Source organism: Anomaloglossus baeobatrachus, chromosome 1, assembly GCF_048569485.1.
Source record: "Anomaloglossus baeobatrachus isolate aAnoBae1 chromosome 1, aAnoBae1.hap1, whole genome shotgun sequence".
Lineage (NCBI taxonomy): Eukaryota > Metazoa > Chordata > Amphibia > Anura > Aromobatidae > Anomaloglossus > Anomaloglossus baeobatrachus.
Window position 1 is genome coordinate 79,762,734 of NC_134353.1, and position 22,287 is coordinate 79,785,020.

A 22,287-nucleotide genomic window follows, 5' to 3' on the forward strand; every position below is an offset into this window, starting at 1 on the left:
TCGGACGATCGGAGTCGGAGTCCGGAGTCGGAGTCGGAGTCGGAGTCGGAGTCGGAGTCGGAGTCGGAGTCGAGTCGGAGTCGGAGTCGGAGTCGGAGCCGGAGCCGGAGGCCGGAGCCGGAGCCGGAGTCGAAGGTTTGGCTTACCGACTCCACAGCCCTGGTCCTGAGCTGTTGTCCCTGTACAAGAAGCAAATTGACCGTCCAACATACCTGAAATGGGACAGTTGTCATCCAAAACACATAAAAAACTCTATTGTATACAGCCAGGCTATCAGGTACAATCGGATATGTTCCAACAGTACAGATAGAGACAATCACCTTGAGGGCCTCAGAAAAACCTTTCTGAATCAAGGCTACCAACCCAAGAACAATTGAAAACCAGATTACAAGAGCCACCAGAATATCAAGAAACCATCTCCTACATTATAAAACTAAAGAAGAAAACAACCGGGTCCCTCTTGTTGTCACCTACAATCCACATCTGGAGGTGTTTAGAGGAGCTGCACGGAAACAACAACCATTACTGCAAAAAGATGCCCGGTTAAAATCTATTTTTCCAGACCCCCCACTTCTGTGTTTTAGGCAGCCCCCGAATCTAAGAAGCATCATTGTCAGAAGCTCCCTGTCCTCTCCAACAACAACAGGAAAATTTCGCGTGTGAGCGCATCACAGCCCGGACCAGACCCTGATCAGAGGACAATAAAACTTTCACACTGAACTGCAGCAAAATTTATGGCCACAACAGTTTGCCCCCTGCCATAGAGAGAGTTCTGTTTTATACAACTTGTTTTTTTTTTTTTTTACTGCACTATTCTAAGTCCTGTTGTGTATAAATATGTGACTCTTCAGATTTTGTGTTATACCATGCCTGATGAAGAGACCTGAGTAGTCTCGAAAGCTTGCAATTATTACCATCTTTTCAGTTGGCCATTAAAAAGGTATCAACCACTGAGGACTCTCAGTTCTTTTAAACAATTTTTTATCTCCATCGGGAAACATTGCACATTTTGATTTATCACGTTGCAAACAAAGTATCAATAAGTTTAACAAATTCAGCTCTGCTACATCCATGCAGCATAACCAGATAAAGGAAAACCTCCAGCCATGTATTCATCAGTATGGAGCGGATATCTGCTGTTATGGAAGGACCGGTATAAATATACATGTGCTCTCGTTACAGAGCGGCCCGTGGCTGATACACAGAACACCTCCGGGTTCTGGGACGATGGTCGGGGTGAAGACGAGTTATCCCCAGAGGAGATTCAGATGGTAAGACGTCAGCCAGGCTCCTCTCCGAAATCTGCTCATAGTCCAGTATTACATAGCCCATAGGTATCCAACTTCTCCCATCCTTAATGCCCTGGTAATGTCGCTATTCCTGGCTTTTTTCTCTTAGGGACCAATTCATTATTGTATTTATTTTCTTTTGTTGTCTTAGGTGTTTTGTGCCTTTTTTTTTTGTTTGCACCAAGTTTTGTCTTTTTATTTGTGCCTTTTTGAACCCCTTTTTGTGCGTTTTGCCTGTTTTTGTTTTTTTTTTCTGTGTTTTTTTTTAGTTGCCAATGTGAGTAGGGAATTAGGGGTCTCTAGATGTTTGCGCCAGTTAATTGTCTTACTTTTTTTTTTTTATTAAAAAAAAGTCTCAATTTGTCAAAAATGTGCTTTAGTCCCCTCTTAAAGTGATTGTATGTACGCAAGCAGGCGTCGGACCCCATTGAGCCGGCCAGCGGTTGACGTGATAGACTTCAAGAAAATGGCCACGGAAGCGGCGCATGTACAGATTAAAATCTTGGGAGAGTCAAGATCTCACCAATCTGTTCATGCATCGCTTCCGCAGCCATTTTCTTGAAGTCCATCACGCCAACTGCCGGCTGGCTCAATGGGGTCCGCCGCCTGCTTGCGTACATAAAATGACTTTAGGAGGGGGCCACTGCTGCCAGTTTCTTGACCTCTATTGCGTCAACCGCCGGCCAGCTCAATGGGTATGACAGCGTCTGACTGCTTGCAATCACAGGCGCTGTCTGTGGGTCAGTATCGTGGTATAAAAAAAAATAAAATATTCGCATAGGGTCCCCCCATATCATAATAGTTGGCACAGATAAAGCATACGGCTGCAGCCCCCAGTTGTGTGCTTATCTTGACTGTGTATCAAAATAGGAGTAACTGCATGTGGATTTTTTTATTATTATTATTATTTAAATAAATAATTTTAAAAAACCGCGTGCGATCCCCCTACCTCACCACCTCCCTTGAGCCCCCAGTATCGCTGACCCTCAAGTGCCGCCACAACAGCCCTGAGCCATAGTATCGCTGACCCTTTGTCCTGTGACTCTGCTGCGCTGCGCCAACCTGGTAAGTTTTATCAGGATTATCAGAAGATGCTCCCCCATGTTAACATTAAAAAACATTTTATTCCAATTTTCCTTCTCTAAATTTGGGGTGCGTCTTATAATCCTAGGTTTACTTGAGTTAATAAGTTTTTTCCCAGTTTTTTGTGGTAAACTTAGGTGCCTCGGCTTATACGCAGGTTGACTTAGGCTGCTTTCACACATCTGGTTTTTGCCGTCAGGCACATTCCGGCGAATTGCGAATAAAACTGATCCGGCGCCGGATCCGTTTTATTCCCCATTGACTTGCATTAGAGCCGGATTGTGCCGTATGGCCTTGCATTGCATGCGGTGTCCTAAATTTCTTCGTCCGGCTGCCGGAAAGGATGCAGCATGGAACGTTTTTTGTCTCCGGCAAAAAACTGCACCACGCCGGATCCGGCGCCTTCCGGCATGTTGTAGAATGGAAGCCTATGGGTGCCGGATCCGTCGTCATCCGGCATATGACTGAATCCAATGACTGATCCGGTTTTTTGAACTGAGAATGTTCAGTATCGCAACGGATCCGTCAAACGGAAGGAACGCATGGAAAAAACTGATGCAACGGATCCATTTTTTCACCGGATCCGTCGCATCAGTTTTGTCACCAGATCGTGCCTGATGGCAAAAAACTGATGTGTGAAAGTAGCCTTATACTGGCGTATATACGGCAGATTGATGGCATTTCTACATGTTTCCCAAGATAATTTATACCGCCAGCAGAACAACAGAAGACTGTGACATATTCCCACTCTCTATGGGAGCGCTCCATAGTGTAAAAGTGAATGTCATGATGGAGGTGATTTGTCGAATATCTGCTCACCCGGTCTGGTTTTGCAGAGGTCAGGCACAACACAACGTGAAGCTGGATAATCAGATCTAGATGGAGGATCCTCTACACGTGGATCCAATCAGTAGTGAAACTGATGGGAATGCAAGAGATAAAAACAGGCATTTAAAGTGCTGCCAGGAGGAGTAACCAGAGGGCTGCAAAAAAATACAATAAAAATGCTACACGTTTCCAAACTGATCAGATTACTTCATCAGGCATCCTCCTGATCGGTGTATACTCCAGGAGCTCTTACCTGTCCGTATAACAAAGGCTCAGATTGTGATTTCAGCAAAGCCGAAGTTTTAAAACCTCATATATTGGGAGGGGGGGGGGGTTGTTGTTGTTTTTTTGGAGGGCAGGTTCCTTTAAGGCATTTGTACCCCCCCCACCCACCCTCCTCACATCTTTCCCAAAGACTAATTTCTATCTGTAAAGTCGCACAGATCCTTTATTATCCTTTTTCCCCTATCTATTGTTAAAAGACAATACAAAGACGGTTTGTAAAACTCGGCACCGGCGGCAGAAAGCGTTTGCGGCGCAGAAGACCAATTAATTGTCCTTTGTAATGTGTGAAGCTGGATCACAGACAATACGTCAGGGGAGATGTCTATCTCCGGCTTTAATATGGAGAAGAAGAAAAAAAAAGTCAGAATTTTAATCTGCGTGTGCCGCTCCGCCAATGGTGTTTGCTGCCGCCGTCGCTTCTAGGCTTATGTCAGACTTCTCGGGAGATGGCAGGTGCAGATCTGCATCAGTCACCAACAAGTGAAACTTTTTCTTATATGTATTATTATAAATGGCGTCCCTGTAATAGACGGCGGAGCAGTGACAGGATCACAATGTGCCTCTTTATTGTGACACCTGGCAGTTTTATGGTTAATTATTTAGGTCCTCCTGCTAGTGTGCTCATAGCTTTTGTAGGGAGGTGAGTCAGGGACAGAGCATTGTTCTCCAAAATCTAAATATACCATAATCTGGGGTGGGGTGACCTTCTTTGATTTGGGGTAAAGTTGCAGCCATGCAAATAATGTTTGTTTTTGTCCCTTTTTGCCCATCTATGCAGCATATCCACATTGACCCACCCTAATTCAGGGACTGGTGAATATCTGCTTGCTGGCCGAATTAAGGTGGGGTATAGCGCAGAACGAAGTGGAGGGTGAGAAGGCTGTAGACTTGAGGCGCTGAGGCTGACGCCTTTCTCCTTCTTGCTGGTGACATCTGCCCCCTCAGCAAGCTTCTGTCTACACCTTCTCCTCGCTTCCTCTGCGTGGTCTTCATTAATGCTGAAGGTCCATCAGCCATTTCCGTCTTCCTTCTCCAAACTGCATACTCCTCTTCTCCTCTAAATCTGCATACACTTGGCTCCCTATTGTTCCCCAAAACCTTCCCTCTTCCATATTTGCCTTCAGCAAAAGTCATTTGGTAAGGCTCCTTTCAGATTGCGTTTTTCCCTACGTCCACAGGTCCCGTCGGAGCATCCGTCCGAACCGCCCCTCCCCCACGCTGCAAAGCGTGTTCCGGACGCATGCGCCCGGCAGGGCCATTCACTGTAATGGAGCGCGCTGCGTTAGCGTGTGCTCTGTTTTGTGCCATTTTTGCACATATACATTTTCTGCAGACGGACACCCGAACGTAGTCCACTACGTTCGGGTGTCCGTCTGCAGAAAACGTATATGTGCAAAAATGGCACAAAACAGAGCACACGCTAATGCAGCGTGCTCCATTACAGTGAATGGCCCTGCCGGGGGCATGCGTCCGGAACATGCTTTGCAGCGTGGGGGAGGGGCGGTTCGGACGGATCCTCCAACGGGACCTGTGGACGTAGGGAAAAACGCAATCTGAAAGGAGCCTAAGAAGAATGGAGGTCATAAATATGGTAATTTTACTTGATTACTGTTAATTGATAAATGATAATTCGGACCCCACTCACTTCCATATCAGGAGATACTTGTTGCAGTGGTAATCTTCTCATTGACTGGTTTCTTCTGTCCTCTCAGTCTTATTCTCTTGGCTGCTAGCTAAATTTTGATTTGAGTGCTCAAACTGCACATTTCTCACTGGGGGTGGTGCACAAAAGAGTTTTGTCCTCCGTCTCATGGATCCGTCTCAAGGATACCGCTTGGCTCTCTATAGGGATAGGTCTTATTGTGCAGGGAATCTACACACTCGCTCCTCATGGGTGGGCACTTGTTGCTCTGCATGGGAGAGCTCACAGTTACAATACTCCACATAAAGTACTGCATCCTCCACTCTGTAAGCCGCAGGCATTTGTAGAAGCACTGCGCTCTGACTAATATTCCTACCAACTGTAACTGACCGATACAGAGGGATGATGGATCTGAGGATATTCTGTGGGGTGAAGGTATGATGGTCCTCAAGGTGCTCTGTAGGGACAAGGGATGAGGGACCTGATGATATTTTGCAGGGACAAGAGATGATGGACAGGAGGATGTTCTGTAGGGACAAGGGATGATGAACCTGAGGATTTTCTCTAGGGACAAGGAATGATGGACCTGAGGATATTTTGTTGGGACAAGGGATGATGGACCTGAGGATATTCTGTGGGGAGAAGAGATGATGGACCTGAGGATATTCTGTGGGGAGAAGAGATGATGGACCTGAGGATATTCTGTAATGACATAGATGAAGGACCTGAGGATATTCTGTAGAGACAAGGGATGATGGTCCTTAAGATATTCTGTGATGACATGGATGATGGACCGGAGGATATTTTTCAGGGACAATGGACCCGAGGATATTCTGTGATGACATGCATGATGGACCTGAGGATATTTTGTAGGGACAATGGACCCAAAAATATTCTGTGGGGACAAAGGAGGATGGACCTGAGGATATTCTGCAGGAACAAGGGATGATGGACCTGAGAATATTTTGTACAGACAAGTGATGATAGACCTGAGGATGTTCTGTTGGAACAATAGATGATGGACCTGAAGGTATTCTGCAAAGACAAGGGATGATGGACTTAAGGATATTTTGTTGGGACACCAAGAAACACCTTTTTGGATGGTATACAGCACTTCACATCATACATTGATATAGATTGGTTGGTCGGTCGGTCGGTGTTTCTTGTCTCCCATGCATTAAGTAGGCACTTTCCTACTATGTTTTCCTTTTATAGTCTACACTGGGCTTCTTTTTACCAGTTAGATGACTAATTAGGTCTCTTTTTAATATTAGAACGCGTTGAGTGGGGGTGCCATATTGTCATATTTAGGGTGCCAACCTCTGCGGCAAGGCAGGGACAGAATAGGGATTTCTTATGGAAATTGTATCCCGAATTGTCTCCTGTGCCCTTTCTGAAGACCACTATTCCTCTTACCTTTTGTCTTTTATTATAATTACATGCTTTTTTAAATATATTTCTAATTAAAAAAGGAGCTGCTCAGGTGCACGCATCCTCGCATAGATTGATATTAGCAAGTCAATTAAAACCCATCTTGTGTTAAAGAAGCAAAGAAAAAAATATACATTACTCTTCTATCTTCAAATCTGAAGTGCAAGCCTGCGTCTCCACCGATGATTTCCATATGTCCCATACCTTATCAAATACTTAGATCAGGGGTGCGGAACCTTTTTTCTGCCGGGGGCCATTTGGAAATTTCTGCCAACCTTCGGGGGCCGCACAAAATTATCAGTGTGAAAATGAACCGGCTATATTTGGTCAAACAGTTAATTAACTCACCCCTAATGTGGTGGTTGGAGCGGCTTCTGTTTTGTGCGTCTGTGATGTTCGGCGATACTTATGTTGCTTCTCTCTTTTCCAGGTTTGTCACAGTCTGGAGCGCAGGCAACTCTTTGTGATAATAAGATTGGTAGACCATATACACCATACAACAGACACAGGGACTGGTGTATATAAATCACAGGAGACACATACATCACAGAAGGGGCTGTTGGCATATACATCACATAGGAGATGCTGGGACTGCTGTATATCCATCACATAGGAGACGCTGGGACTGCTGTATATACTGTACATCACAGGAGGCACCTACATCGCTGGAGACACTGGGGGGGCACATACATCACACGACGGGCTGGGGACATGTATATGCCCCCTCCTGTGATGTATATGCTTTCAGCCTCTCCTTTGATGTATATGTGCCCAGCCCCTCCTGTGAAGTACATGCTTTCAGCCCCTCCTGTGAAGTATGAGCCCAGCCCCTCCTGTGAGGTATATGCACCCAGCCCCACCTGTGAGATCTATGCACCCAGCCCCTCCTGTGATGAATATTCCCCAGCCCTTTCTGAAATGTATATGCCCCCAGCCTCTCCTGTGATATGTATGGCCCCAACATTTCCGGTGTGATGTATATGCCCCCAGCGTCTCCACTGTGATGTATATATTCCATCCCCTCTTGTGATATATATGCTCCTAGCATCTCCAATGTGATGTATATATCACAGGAGGGGTTGGGGCATTCACATCACAGGAGATTCTGGGGCATATCCATGACAGGAGGGTCTGGGAGTATATACATGACAAGAGGGGCTGGGGAACAGACATTACTAGTTCACTGGGAGGCATAAGCATTGCTGTGGGGCACAGATGGCACTGGGGGGGCACAGACATCACTAAGGCGACACAGAGAGCACAAGGGGGGCATGGACATCACTAGGAGGGCACAGGCATCATTAGAGGGCCACAAGCATCACTAATGGGGGGGGCACAGGAATCACTAATGGGGGGCACACAGACATCACTAATGGGGGGGCACACAGACATCACTAATGGGGGGCACACAGACATCACTAAGGGGGGGCACACAGACATCACTAAGGGGGGGGCACGCAGACCTCACTAGGGGGGGCACACAGACCTCACTGAGGGGGGGGCACACAGACCTCACTGAGGGGGGGCACACAGACCTCACTGAGGGGGGGCACAAATCTCACTGAGGGGGGGCACAGAGACCTCACTGAGGGGGCAGGGGGCACAGAGACCTCACTGAGGGGGCAGGGGGCACAGAGACCTCACTGAGGGGAGGGGGGGCACAGAGACCTCACTGAGGGGGGGCACAGAGACCTCACTGAGGGGAGGGGGGGCACAGAGACCTCACTGGGGGGGGGGCACAGACCTCACTGAGAGGGGGGGCACACAGACCTCACTGGGGGGGGGGCACACAGACCTCACTGGGGGGGGGGCACACAGACCTCACTGAGGGGGGGGGCACACAGACATCACTAAGGGGGGCACAGACATCAATAGGAGGAGACTGGGGAGGCTGCACACAGCACTTGGAGCTGCACACAGCAGTGGAGGGGGCATGCTGCATCGGAGAAGGGGCGGGGAGCGGGCGGCACAATGCTGGAGGCGATGAACGTGATGTGGGACGGAATCGCAGAGCGATAAACCCGCCCACAAAGTAAGTCCTGAGCACGCTGGCACCTGCCACTGAGAGCGCTCATTGGTGCGCGCAAGCAGCGCATGTGGAGATTTAAAGGGCCGGCAACTAGTAATACCGCGGCGGCCGTAGCACAGCCGCCCCCGGAAATCTGCCCACGGGCCGCAGAAAAGGTCATGGCGGGTCGCATGCGGCCCGCGGGCCGGAGGTTTCCCACCCCTGACTTAGAGCAAGCTCTATAATAATATACTGTTTTCTCCTATGTGATTATTGAGTTTATGGAATCAACCCTGGCCCTTAACGTTGGGGGAGAATTACCCATCCATCTTGTAGCTATCAATTTCCTGGCAAGAAACTAAGTTTCTCAAAGAAAACATCTGCTATGATGACTCCATAGTTCCTCCTCTAGTAGCCAAAGTAAACATATTTTAGGACAGAGGTCTGCAACCTTTCAGACCTTGAGAGCCACAGTCAGCTTTGAGAGAGGGTCGTGAGCCACAGTCAGCTATGAGACGGTCGCGAGCCACATCCAGCTCTGAGAGAGGGTCGCGAGCCACATTCAGCACAGAGAAGGTAATGAGCCACATTCAGCTTCTGCACCCCTCACTGCAGAATCACCTAGATTCTCATTACCGGTACAATGACAGTCAAAGCCTTTTGGCAGTATACCAAATTCCTGGGGTTCCTAACTTACCCCCATTCAGATCTTCTCTCCTATTTGGGGCAACTCACAAAAGTCCCCATATGGAGACATTCTCTATGTAGCTGTTTGCTAGACCTGGTTCTACTACACCAAGCTGGCAGACAGTCGTGAACTACACATCGCGGACCCGAGAGTCACATGTGGCTCCTGAGTCACATGTTGGGGATCTCTGTTTTAGGGTCTAGTAGAACAGGAATGGATATCAGAGCATAGGAAGGTGATTATACTTTGCTAGAAGGAGTGAGTGATTGGTCAAACCCAGACTATGTGTCAGAAATCTGGGTTTATGATGTGACATAACAGACACACCGAAGAGGGTAATCTACCCATTCGGTGCAACCATGGTGGAGTCAAGTAGTCTTGGTGAATAATGTATAAATCAGTAATTTTATTGTTAACTGAAGGGTAGACATAAAGGGGGGATTCCAAGATCTCAGAGTCCTCCCCATGAAAGTGGGAATAACCAGCTCGCACTTCTCTCTCACCGTCAGGGAGGTAGCGCCAATGCCTATTGATAGCATGTATGTATACAGGGCTGATATGAGACCCTACAGGTCTTGTACCTTAAGAATACCCATCAATGGGAAGGAAGATATGGTCACCATTACATTTTGTGAAAACAGTTGTGATTGGAGAGCGGTCCTTAATTGCAGATATGTACAAAATTGGGATCTCGCCACATTGTACTTATTCTCTACTGATCTAAAGATAGCTGTATATATATGGTCAGAAAGAACATTTTGGATGCTCCAAAATTGAGAGAATGGGTGAGATACCATGGATGGAAAGTAAAGGTTCTGCCATAGGTAAAAAATATGAGTTAAGTTTGGCACTCATCTCACCTGTTTCCAGACTAGAAAGATCAGATTTTTAATGTTTGAAAAGGTTGTTTATGGTTATGTATGGGTAACTACAGAGGTCCTGTCCAGTGACCCAAAATATGAAAGGCCTTCATAGTTAATACTTTGTCATGGAAACACTGACTGCACAAGGCTCCTCTCTCCATACCCATCATTGAGCACCTGTGACCCTGTTGTGGGTACTCTGGTCGTGCTTTCTTGGGCTACATTTGGTAGGTACTAAGCACTACGTACTGGGAACACCCTGCAAAATGTGCCCAGTCCTCAAATTTACCATCTTTGACTCTTATCAAACAGACTCTGGTCCTTACTTTTTTCTGCTTTCGACTTTTTAACTTTAACAATTGACTGCTCACTTTTAGTGATGAGCAAACTCGCAGATAACCAGACCGGCGGATTTCAGTGATCTGGTTTATAAAATCCTGTTGCGGGACGGATTCCATTCCCCATATAAATCTACGGGGACCAGAGTCCGGTGATTAAAAATGGTGATAGAATTGATAGGGGAATGGTAGCAAGTGCACTGTACTTGCCAAGGCTCCGACGTGACTGTAATTGCTCCTGCAGTCTCTCCTTCACTTCCTGGGCTGCTCATTTTTGCTTATCCATATGCACTGCTTTGACCGGCCATCCTAGCATTTTTGATTCGTTGCAGTCAGGTATGCCTCCAAGCCTGTGTGACAGCGTCTGACTGCTTGCAATCACAGGTGCTGTCTGTGGGTCGGTATCGTGGTATAAAAATAAATAAAATGTTGGCATAGAGTCCCCCCATATCATGATGCTAAGCACAAATAAAGAATACAGCTATAGGCTGCAGCCTCCGGTTGTGTGCTTATCTTGACTGTGTATCAAAATAGGAGGAACCGCATGTGTTTTTTCATTATTATTTAAATAATTTTAAAAAAATGGCGTGCACCCCCTCTCCCCCCCAAGCTAAAATTAAGCCCAACAGCTGGGGGCTGGTATTCTCAAGCTGGGGAGGTCCATGGTTATTGGGCCACCACCCATCCTAAAAATAGCAGCCTGTAGCCGCCCGGGACTGTCACATCCATTTGAATGCGACAAGCCCTGCACTTTACCCAGCTGTTCCCGATTTTGCCCTGATGTGGTGAGGCTGCGGGAGCAGTGTACAGCCGTGCCGGAGCCTCCGTAAGTATGATGTGCTTGCTTCATCCATATTTTCTTTATTTTTACTTTTATTATTATTTTTTTTTTTTTTTCAATAGTGCCCATCACTTGTTTCTTATTAAAATCCCAACCCTTACAGGTTCCATTGTCATGAGATGTTTTTCACTTCACCTGTCATCAGGTTTTATGTCGTTGCTGATTCATGGATATTCATTGTTCTATACTAGCCATACATACTTTGTATCAGAAACCAAGAAGATACTTTTCATCTACCAGCTACAGACTAGTGAGTGAATTGTATATTAGCCTGTGAAAGACTAATGGACCCCCATCTGCAGGCTGCCATCAGATTTTCCAGCTCTGTAGACGGGATCAAACAGCCTTTAGCTGATTTGCTACTAAGGTGATAGACATCACATAGCTCTGTGCTTATGGTATCCAAGCAGAATTTTGAATGCAGCTGTGGATGTAATCAGTGTGAAAATTTGGTAAAAGAGATATTGGGTAATAGGTGGCCAAATCCTCCTTCTGCCAGAAATTTAAAAAATGATCACATCACAAGCATGCACGTTCATATCTGCGGAACATGGACATAAAGGGAGGCTTTCAGGAGAAAATGACCACCAAAATACCCCACCCGCCGAGGCACAGGTGCTCGGTGCACCGTTGGTGTAGCCAAACAGTTCCATGCACCTTATCACTTATTTGTTTCCATCAATCTCCAGCCGAATTTGGTGCCTGAAAAGGCAGAGCTGTCCGACAAGGAAGATGATGATGGAGATTATTGGTTTCAGTAGTCACTTGCCATAAATATGTATTTTTTTTCTTTTACGTTGTGTAAATACCACTGTTCTCCTGAATCTGGGCTTCTTTGTCTTTTGTTCCTGCGCCTCTTTATTCCTGAGATATCCCCCACTTTTCCTTGTATATGAAATTAATCATTTTAACCAAAGGGATGTAGTCCTCATGTAGAAGCCACACAGAGTTGAAGTCCATGCCCACTTGACTAACTACAGATCTGGAAGTAGGGGTCCTATCTCGGCAACTGAGAGGAGCAGGGACAAAAGGAAAACCTCCCCAGATTCAGGAGGACACCAGCATTTACATGAGGTATAAGGAAACCCTGATTTATGGCAAGTGTCAGAGAAGCCACACAAAGTTTGAGATCCACGCCCACTTGACTAACTACAGACTAACTACAGACCTGGAAGTGGGGGTCCTATCTCGGGAACGGAGAGGAGCAGGGACAAAAGGAAAACCTCCCCAGATTCAGGAGGACAGCAGCATTTACATGAGGTACAAGAAAACCCTGTTGTATGACAAGTGTGGGAAAATAAAATTCATTTTGTTCTTATAGAAACTATATTGTCTTATAACTGAATGATGTCATAGGGTTCAGCTAACACTGATGAGTGAGGAAGTTTCACTTTTCCATTCACGCCCCTACTGCTCTTATTGGTGCATAGTTCGGATGAGTTATTTCTTTGTTTGAGGTACTATATAAACTGGTCACATGATATAATACAGCAGAGACTTTCAGTACACCATAAAGCGTGTGTGTTGCAATGATTTCCCATGCGCACGTAAAACAAGTCTTATTAATTTGGAGTTCAAGGGGCATAGAAGAGGTGTATTTAACTCATAGAATTTGCCTCACACAAGTGATTGGTCTTTCTTAAATTTAGTTGCCATCCATGCCTAACATGGACATATCCAGCAGAAGGAATGCAGTTATTATCAGCTCCTGCTATGACTTACACATGTCCTATGAGATGAAATGGGACAATCCCTTAAATCTCACCCATTGTCCTGTCCTGTTTTATGGTCCCTCTTAAAATCCAGAATCTGTGATGTATGGCTGTATCGGAGGATTTCTCCTCTGACCGTGAGTTTGCCGCGCAGAATATTATAGTGTTAATAATTCAATGTACTGATTATCTCTCCGTAGCACAGTCTGCCTTTAGAAAGCTGCATAGCAGAGCTATTATTACGATTCCCCTGTACGGGCTGTTGGCTTATTTCACAATAATGGTGATTATTAATGTAATGTTAAGCCGGTGAATTACCCTTTTGTGGCTGTCTGCTTCTTTGTCCTCTGCAGTTGCCTTCAAGGTCAAAGCGTGGAAATGGAATTGTGCCTTTCTGTATCGTAAGAACCCGGGCTCTACCAATAAAATGTCACGGGCTCTGCGGCTGCAGAGCTGCATGACAAATGGACAGGAATTCACTGAAAAGGCCCCAGTTATTTCCGGACAGCAGAATAATCAGAACCTGTATTGGGGCCCCAACGTATGTGCAATATTACATTCACACAGCATTTTGCAGTACAAGCAAAGTGGATGGGATTACTAGAAATCTCATGTGCTTCTTTTTTTACGCTGCGTAAACTGACCTGCGGGGCATTTTCCAACCCATAGCATGGCAATTTATCTTTCGGGTACACTGAATTTTTAGTGCAGACTTTTCCCATAGACTTGTATTAGATGCAGAAAGTCTGCAGGTTAAAAAAAACACACTTTTTTTAGTGCGTTTATGTGGCATAAATGACCAAAAAAAGCATGTATACAAGACATATTAAGTACAAAGTTGGTTGAAAACACAGGCAGCAGAACAAAGCGGAAGTTGCCCAAAGCAAAGGGCTCAACGTCCAAAAATACACACATACAGACTCCCCCAAAAAATATAAAGATATAGTCAAATAGATGATAGAAATATATTAGATAGAATAGCTGTATAATGTCACAACCCCCCTACGCATTATACACTTGCACCCTTTAGTGCCTTTCATGTGGCACTAAACTATATATTTAGCCTTATTTAATTTAATAAATAATTTTAAAAAAACCTATGTGGGGTCCCCCTTATTTTTCCATCCAGCAAAAGTAAAGCAGACAGATGAGACCTAATTATCAATTATTTCGTTTGTGAACCCTCCCCATACACACCTATTGCCAATCCACATTATACGCATATATAGCCTGGGTCTCAGCGTCCCATACACGGTAAGTTTTTTAACTGCATGAGAGGACACACACAAGCTAGGGACCCCAACGTAGAGAAATACTTTGGCGTAGTGTTGGGGCTCTTCTGCATTGATCAATTCAGTAGCTAAATTTCTCTTTATTCATATATTCATGGCAGTAATGCAGGTTCCATTTTTCACATTTCATTCTTACAAATAGCTATTGAATTTTTCATGTCAGTATTCACACAGCAGTTTCTGCTATTCCATTTATTCCCCTTCCATAGTCACTGGTGTGCATACCTTATCTCCCCATAGAGACCTAATTATCAGGCTGGGAAGGCCCATGGTTATTTGGCCCACCACAGCCTAAAAATACCAGCCCGCAGCCACGCCAGAAGTGGTGCATCACATTAAATGCACCAATTGTACCAATTTGCACAGATCTTTCCGACTGCCCTAGTGCGATAGCATTCAGGGTAATGGTAGTCGGGGTTGATGTCAGCTGTGTAGTGTCAGCTGGCATCAAGCCCTAGGGTTAGCAATGGAGAGGTGTCAACCCTCCAAAAAAACACAGGTTTTGAAAAAACACTCCCCCACATCTTCCCTGGTTTACCATTTTTTATTAAAAAAAAAACATGCTGGTCCGTTGTAGTTCAGGGATTTTGACATAATCCACAAATGAAATCCTGAAAAATATAAAAAGAGAGAAATAAAAGCAAGACACTGTCCCTCATTCTCCAGTTTATTAGAAAACAAAGTTCCCAGCTCCATCGTAGTCCAGCGCTTTCCACAAAGTTCCTCGATTACCCGGATCAAAGGTTATGGACACTCAGAACAAGGCTCCATATTCTGTGAACAGCAGCCACTTCCAGCTTGCCCTACGAGATCTGAGACACTGATGAGTAGTGACGTTATCACTATCAAAGTTCCTGATGTCACCACTTAGTGTCCCGGGTTTCACGGTAAGTAGCGTGAGCTGCTCAAAGCCTATGGAGCCTTATTCTGAGTCTTAATTGCCTTTCCAATAAATCTGTGAACGAGGGACAGTGTCTTGCTTTTTATTTCTCTTTTTATAGCTTTCAGGTTTACATTTATGGACTACATCGGACTCTGGAGTAAGGTGGACCTGCATGGGTTTTTTTTGTTTTTGTTTTTTTTGTTTTTAAATAAAATGGTAAAACAATCAAAGTGTGGGGGAGTATTTAAACAAATTAAACTATTTTTGTGTTTTGGTTTTTTTTTTATATATATATATATATATATATATATATATATATATATATATATACTTACTGGGTTAGTAATGGGGGTGTCTGGTAGACCCCTTTCCATCACTAGCCCCTGGGCTTGAAGCCAACTGACAATATGCAGTTCACATCAACCCCATAAACCATTACCCTAATTGCCAGCACACCAGGGCAATCGGGAAGAGTTCTGGGGAAGCGCCACAATTGGGACATCTAATGTGATGTGCCACTTCTGGGGTGGATGCGGGCTGGTATTTTTAGGCTGGGAAGAGCCCAATAACCATGGATCTTCCCAGGCTGACTCTCAGCTGTCTGGGTATCAAACATTGGGCAGGCCCCCACACTGTTTTTTTTTAAATTGTTTATTTATTAAGCTGAACCAGGTTAAACACCCTTTAGTGCCACATGAAAGGCAGTAAAGGGTGCAAGTGTATAATATGTAGGTGGCTGTGACATTATATAGCTGCAGGATATCTCTATCTAATATACAGCATTTCTATAATCTATCTAGCTATATCTTTATATATTTTTGTGTGTCTGTATGCGTGTTTTTGTGTATTGGGATGTGGATGGTTAGGCTGGGGCCACACGGGGACTACTGCGATCCTCGCATGACACTCTACTCATGCTGGCAGCACAGCGGGAGCCGAGTGTCGTGCGAGTGTCATTGCGACTGAGGTCTGATCATGCGTTCGGACCACAGCTGCTGGGGGAGGGCCGGTGCTGAGGAGGGGAGGGAGGCGTATATTGGTCCGAGTGGAATGCGATGTTTCATCGCATTCCACTCGCTCCGATTTTTATGCCGTGTGTCTTAGGTCTTATAGTGTTTCTTATGGGATGCTGAAGGTTATAATTATGCATTTTTTTATACCACTATAATCTGTAATAATAAACTTTGTTTCTTCCCTTTTTTGTTCTGTTGCCTGTGTTTCAAAGAACTTTTATTGAGACATAAATAAGCAGAAACGCACGTAACAAAAATGCACTCAGAAATGCAAGGAAACTCAGGTGCAGACATTCTGCAGTGTCAAAAACTCAACAAACACTGATCATGTGAACGTACCCTAACAAAAGGCAAGGATCATATATACACGGCTGTCTGTTATGATACTCTGGTGCCTAGGTCTGCAGGTTTTTGGAGTATGTGTAAAATTGAACTTGAGTCCTCAAGACCCCCATATATACATTAGGTGAAAGTCTTCTGAATCTGCCACTTACAGTGGGACTGATTGACCATCTGATGTGCATGGGCGTCTCCTGAATCTTCCCGGCAAATGATGTTAGGCCGTTTTGTTTTCCCTTAACAGATAAGTTGCCTTTAGAGATGTCTTACAGAAATTTTCCATTTTCTCCGAATCAAAACACTTGAGTGCCCCTTGAGTACTGTGTGTGTGTTTTGTTTTTTGTTTTTTTATTATATATACAGTTGTGCTCAAAAGTTTACATACCCCGGCAGATTTTTTGCTTTGTGACCTTGTTTCAGAGAATATGAATGATGGCACAAAATCTTTTTTTCCACTCATGGTTAGTGGTTGGGTGAAGCAATTTATTGTGAAACTACTGTGTTTTCTCTTTTTAAATCATAATGACACCCAAAAACATCCAAATGACCCTGCTCAAAAGTTCACATACCCTGGTGATTTTGGCCGGATAACATGCACAGAAGTTGACACAAATGGGTTTGAATGACTAATAAAGGTAACATCCTCACCTGTGACCTGTTTGCTTGTAATCAGTGTGTGTGCATAAAAGCTGGGTGAGTTTCTGGGATCCAGACAGACTCTTCCATCTTTCATCCAGCCACTGACCTTTTTGGATTGTGAATCATGGGGAAAGGAAAAGAATTGTCAACAAATCTACGGGAAAAGATAGTTGATCAGTATGAAACAAAAAAGGGATACCAAAATATATCCAAGGAATTGATAATGCCAGTCAGCAGTGTTCAAACTGTGATTAATATATGGAAAATAAAGGGCTCTGTAAAAACAAAACCTCGATCAATTAGACCAACAAAAATTTCGGCCACAACTGCCAGAAAAATTGTTCGGGATGCAAAGAAAAATCCACAAATAACATCAGCTGAAATACAGGACTCACTGAAAACTAGCGGTGTGGCTGTTTCAAGGTGCAGAATAAGGAGGCACTTGAAGAAAAATAGGCTGCATGGTTGAGTTGCCAGAAGAAAGCCATTATTGCGCAAATGCCACAAAGTATCTCACCTACAATACCCCAGACAGCACAGAGATAAACCTCCAAACTTCTTGAACAAGGTAATTTGGAGCGATGAGACTAAAATCAAACTTTTTGGCCACAACCATAAATGTTACATTTGGAGAGGTGTCAGCAAGGCCTATGATGAAAGGAACACCATTCCTACTGTAAAGCATGGAGGTGGATCGCTGATGATGTGGGGATGTGTGAGCTACAAAGGCACAGGAAACTTGCTCGAAGTTGAAGGAAATAACTGCAGCACGTTATCAGCAAATACTGGAGACAAATTTGCACTCATCAGCTCGGAAGCTGCACTTGGGACGTATTTGGATTTTCCAACATGACAACGATCCAAAACACAAGGCTAAGTTGACCTGTCATTGGCTACAGCAGAACAAAGTGAAGATTCTGAAGTGGACATCTTAGTCTCCTAACCTCAATATTATTAAGGCACTGTGTGGAGAACTCAAGCGTGCAGGTCATACAAGAAAGCCCAGGAATTTACAGGAACTGGAGTCTTTTTGCCAACAAGAATGGGCAGCTTTACCATCTGAGAAAAGGAAGAGCCTCATCCACAACTACCACAAAAGACTTCAAGCTTTCATTGATGTTAGAGGGGGCAATACACGGTATTAAGAACTGGGGTATGTGAATTTTTGCTGAGGGTCATTTGGACGTTTTTGGTTGTCATTATGATTTAAAAAAAAAAGAAAACATAGTAGTTTGACAATAAATGGCTTCACCCAACCACTAACCATGAATGGAAAAAAAAATTTGGGTTATCATTCACATTCTCTGAAAAAAGGCCAAGAATGGAAAAAATCTGCCGGGGTATGTAAACTTTTGAGCACAACTGCCATGCGTTTTTTGTTTTTTTACTGCTAATTTTCATGGTCTTTACTAGAGGGATGTTGCTCGCAGAGTAATTATGCAAAGCAGACTAACGATACCAAAGAATCCCATGTGCTGCACCCCCTTGGTAAAGAGCATAGAAAGCCGCACTCTGAGACCCCTCTCCCCAACGTGAACAAGAAAGGGGAGCCTGAAATCCACACTTTTCAGACAATTCCCGCACACACTCTTCTACTCTCCATACAAAAGAATACATATGTCACATACAGCCAGGTATGAGAGCTTTTAGATTAACTTCGGTCCAAAAAAATATTCTATCCAGCCATTTCTGTTTTTGAAAAAAGTGTTAATAGGAAATGGCCGCCACTATAGCAGTGACTGATGGCAGCCGTTATGACCCGAAGCATTACCACTTGGAGAATATTGCTGCCATGTACTTGGACCCTAATACAATCATTCATCACACACTCACTCCACACAATAGAAAATTTCTCGATTGCAGAAAAAAATCATTCTTAGTTTTCTAGAAAAAAAAGTCTGACTCCTGTGAGATCTGGAAATTGACCAAAAAGGCAGCCGACATAAGGGGGAGCTTACTGCATGTCTTAAATATTGCTTTCATTGAGCTGTATGGAATATGTATAATTATGGATACAGTGAGCGCCTCCTTGTGGTGACTACAGGAAGCCAATATTGTAATAATTTCTAACTATTACTTGCACTGTTCGTGACAGGGTACTTAGTTGGCATGCTAGATTAAAGGGATTTCACTATATGATGCATTCCTCAACAGTGGTGGAACGTGGGGTATTCCTATTTCTTCAAATTGGCTTTCAACACAATTCCAGGCCGCATGATTCTTGTGCTCCTGTGAGCAGTTAGTGTGGTCTGAATATGCTGCTACGATTTGCAGCATCTCCAGACATCTCTCCCATCGAGCACATCTGGGATGTCTTTGCAGTTGCAAAGGGCGCTGCCAGCAGCTGATCTTGATGATTTGCTCAAGTGCATTCAGTGCAACAGAGCATTCCTTAGACAACCAATATTAACTGGAGATTCACATGGACTTGGGAAAAAAAAAAGTTTGGTTCAGGAACAGGACTTGACTCTAAATTGACTCCGGACAAAGAACCCCATAGAAGTCGAATGGAACCCAAATTTCTGTGCTGAAAAATGGCTGTAAGATGTAGTAAGGACTAGGGGGCTGCAAAAGGAATCAAAATGGGGGTAAGGGCAGGACAGGTATGCTTACCATGTTTTCGGAAGATAACACCGCAGTCAAATTCTTTTCTGACCCGCTCATTAAACTACATGAATATTCAGTGCTTCCCCCACCTACCCTTTGTGACATCGTTTGTGATTGGTTGCAAACTGCTGTACTGTCGGCGTCAGTGATTGGTTGCAGAGCAGTTTGCTGTATTTTCGTGAAAAAGAAGTAATTTAAAAAAAATGCTGTTGGCTCCTGCCCTATTGTTGATAACCAACGCAAGTAAAACCGACAACTACAGTAAGCTTTACATTGGCTAGTTATCAAAAATGGAGGGGATCCCAGCCATTTTTTAAAAAAATTATTTAAACTATTTAAAAAAAACCGTTGGGGGGTCCTCCACCATTTATAATAACCAGTCACAGAAAAGCAGACAGCTGGGGGCTGGTATGATCAGGGTGGGAAGAGGCATGGATATTGGCACTATGCAGTTTAAAAATAGCAGCATGCAGCCGCCCTAGAATTGATGTATCCATTAGGTGCTCCAATTCTGGTGCTTTACCCAAGCCATCGCAATTGCCTGGTGCAATGGCAATCGGGGTAATGTATGGGATTGATGATATCTGGTATTAGTCAAAAATCACAGCTATCATCAAGCCATAGATTAGTAATGGAGAGGTGTCCATGAGACACCCCCATTACTAACATTGTAAGGCAAAAGAAATAAACATAAACACAGAAAAAAAACTTTAATTGAAATAAAAAAAAATGATAGATCCCCTCTTTCACTCATTTATTAACCTTCAAAACACCCCCACAGGTCCAAAGTAATCCGCAATGACGATCCTCTGCTCTGCTTCATCCAGATGCTGGAGTGACAGAAAATGTTACCAGCCACTGCAGCCTCCTGAACACACTGAAGGCAGCGAAGGAGCCTCCAGCTGTCAGAAGCAGTGACGTCACTCAATTCACTGAAGTCCATAGTCAGGGGCTCCCATGGTATCAGCAGTGATCGCCGGTGAATTTGCTGCCAGACTGTTCTGATGACTTGTCACGCAATCCAACAGCACGGTAATCTGGCAGCTAGTTCAGTTGGTGCTATGAGGACTGCAGCTATGACCGCAGGTGAACTCACTGTTGGATTGTGTGATATGGCAGCAGAGCAGTCTTTAAAAATGAGGGGGACCCCACTCCATTTTTTTTTCTTTTTTTATTTTATTATTTAGTTAAATAATTTGAAAAAAAAATGTTGTGGGATACCCTCTATTTGTTTTATAGCAAGCCACGGTAAAGCAGACAGCTGGGGGTTGCAGTTTTACCCGTGCTTGTTATGAAAAATAGGGTGGGATCCCAGATGGTGTGCCATCCAATCACAGCCATGCCAATACTTCACATTAGAGTGATGGTGCCGGAAGTGCCCACACTGATAAAACTTCCTGATTGGCTGTTTTGCAGCCTTTCATCAACCTTTATTTGGATGACAAACCCGAACAGGAACCAGATGCAGAGGTCAAAATCTGTGTTGGATCCGAGACCTGGAAACCCGTTGTTCGGTACGAACCCCGAAATTTAAGGTTCGCGTTCGTTCATCCCTATTAATAACTTCATTGATAGCAGCCAAGCCTGTAAGTGTGGGGACTTCAGCGGTGTCATACTCCATACTCAAGACATCGAGATGTTTTAAAAATGTAGTTTTCATCATTTGCACATCATTAGCGAGTCTATCCGACCTGTTATGTCCAGAATTCCACCATGTTTCCTTCCTGGCATTACCATGTCAATGTTTTAGAGTTGATATTTTCTCTTTCCTATGAGTTCCCTTTATAAAAATAAATGGTTAAAACCTGTTTATGGCTTTATTTGTTGCTTCCCACACTTATATGCATAAATCAGGAGGCCAGAGTGTAAAAATCGATGGGTTTTAAGACCTCATACCTGGCACGGCTCCCGCTAGAACCATGATTTGTCACGCCTGGTTGGAGTAAGGAGTGAATATGTAAAGATTATATGTTTTAGCGATAGCTGATACATCTCTGCTCATATACGTCCAGTAATCCTTCCAGATGAGAGATCTGCTCTTTTTGGATATCCCTTTTATTCCTGTAGACAAATTGTACGTGCTAAATTGATTTTGAAGGATTAATGCCGGCTGCTGTCGACGCCGCTGATTGCTTTTCTACCACCCAGACTTCAATGTCTGAATGACTACTGTACAGCCAAAAATATGCTGAACACTTCTGCCTTTACGAAAGCGGGCAGGAGGGAAATGTTGACATTTCTAATTTACCTATAAATATGGGAAATATGGTTCCCTAAAATATATACATTTTCTCCAGAATGCCTAAAATAGGAAATGATCCAATGCTTCACATGGTCTTCATTTCAAACATTGTGTTTACATCTCATATTAACACAAATGTGTCTCCATGGTAACAGACCACAAACAAACACTATGTAGTCAGATCCTGTAATCTCACTATTTCCAAAAGGGTCAGTGATCCCAGGCAAGTACAGTGGGCCTCTTGGACCGAATTTCCATGAGCGA

At 44.2% G+C, this 22,287-nt stretch overlaps 1 protein-coding gene across 1 annotated transcript in view; it reads left to right on the forward strand.

The window, feature by feature from the left end:
* The window catches only part of STX18 (syntaxin 18), a 270,669-nt gene that overhangs the window by 184,907 nt on the left and 63,475 nt on the right, over positions 1–22,287 (forward strand). The window contains exon 7 of the mRNA XM_075332660.1: positions 1,183–1,271. Coding sequence (XP_075188775.1) covers positions 1,183–1,271 — 89 coding nt within the window. The remainder of the gene's footprint in view (positions 1–1,182; positions 1,272–22,287) is intronic.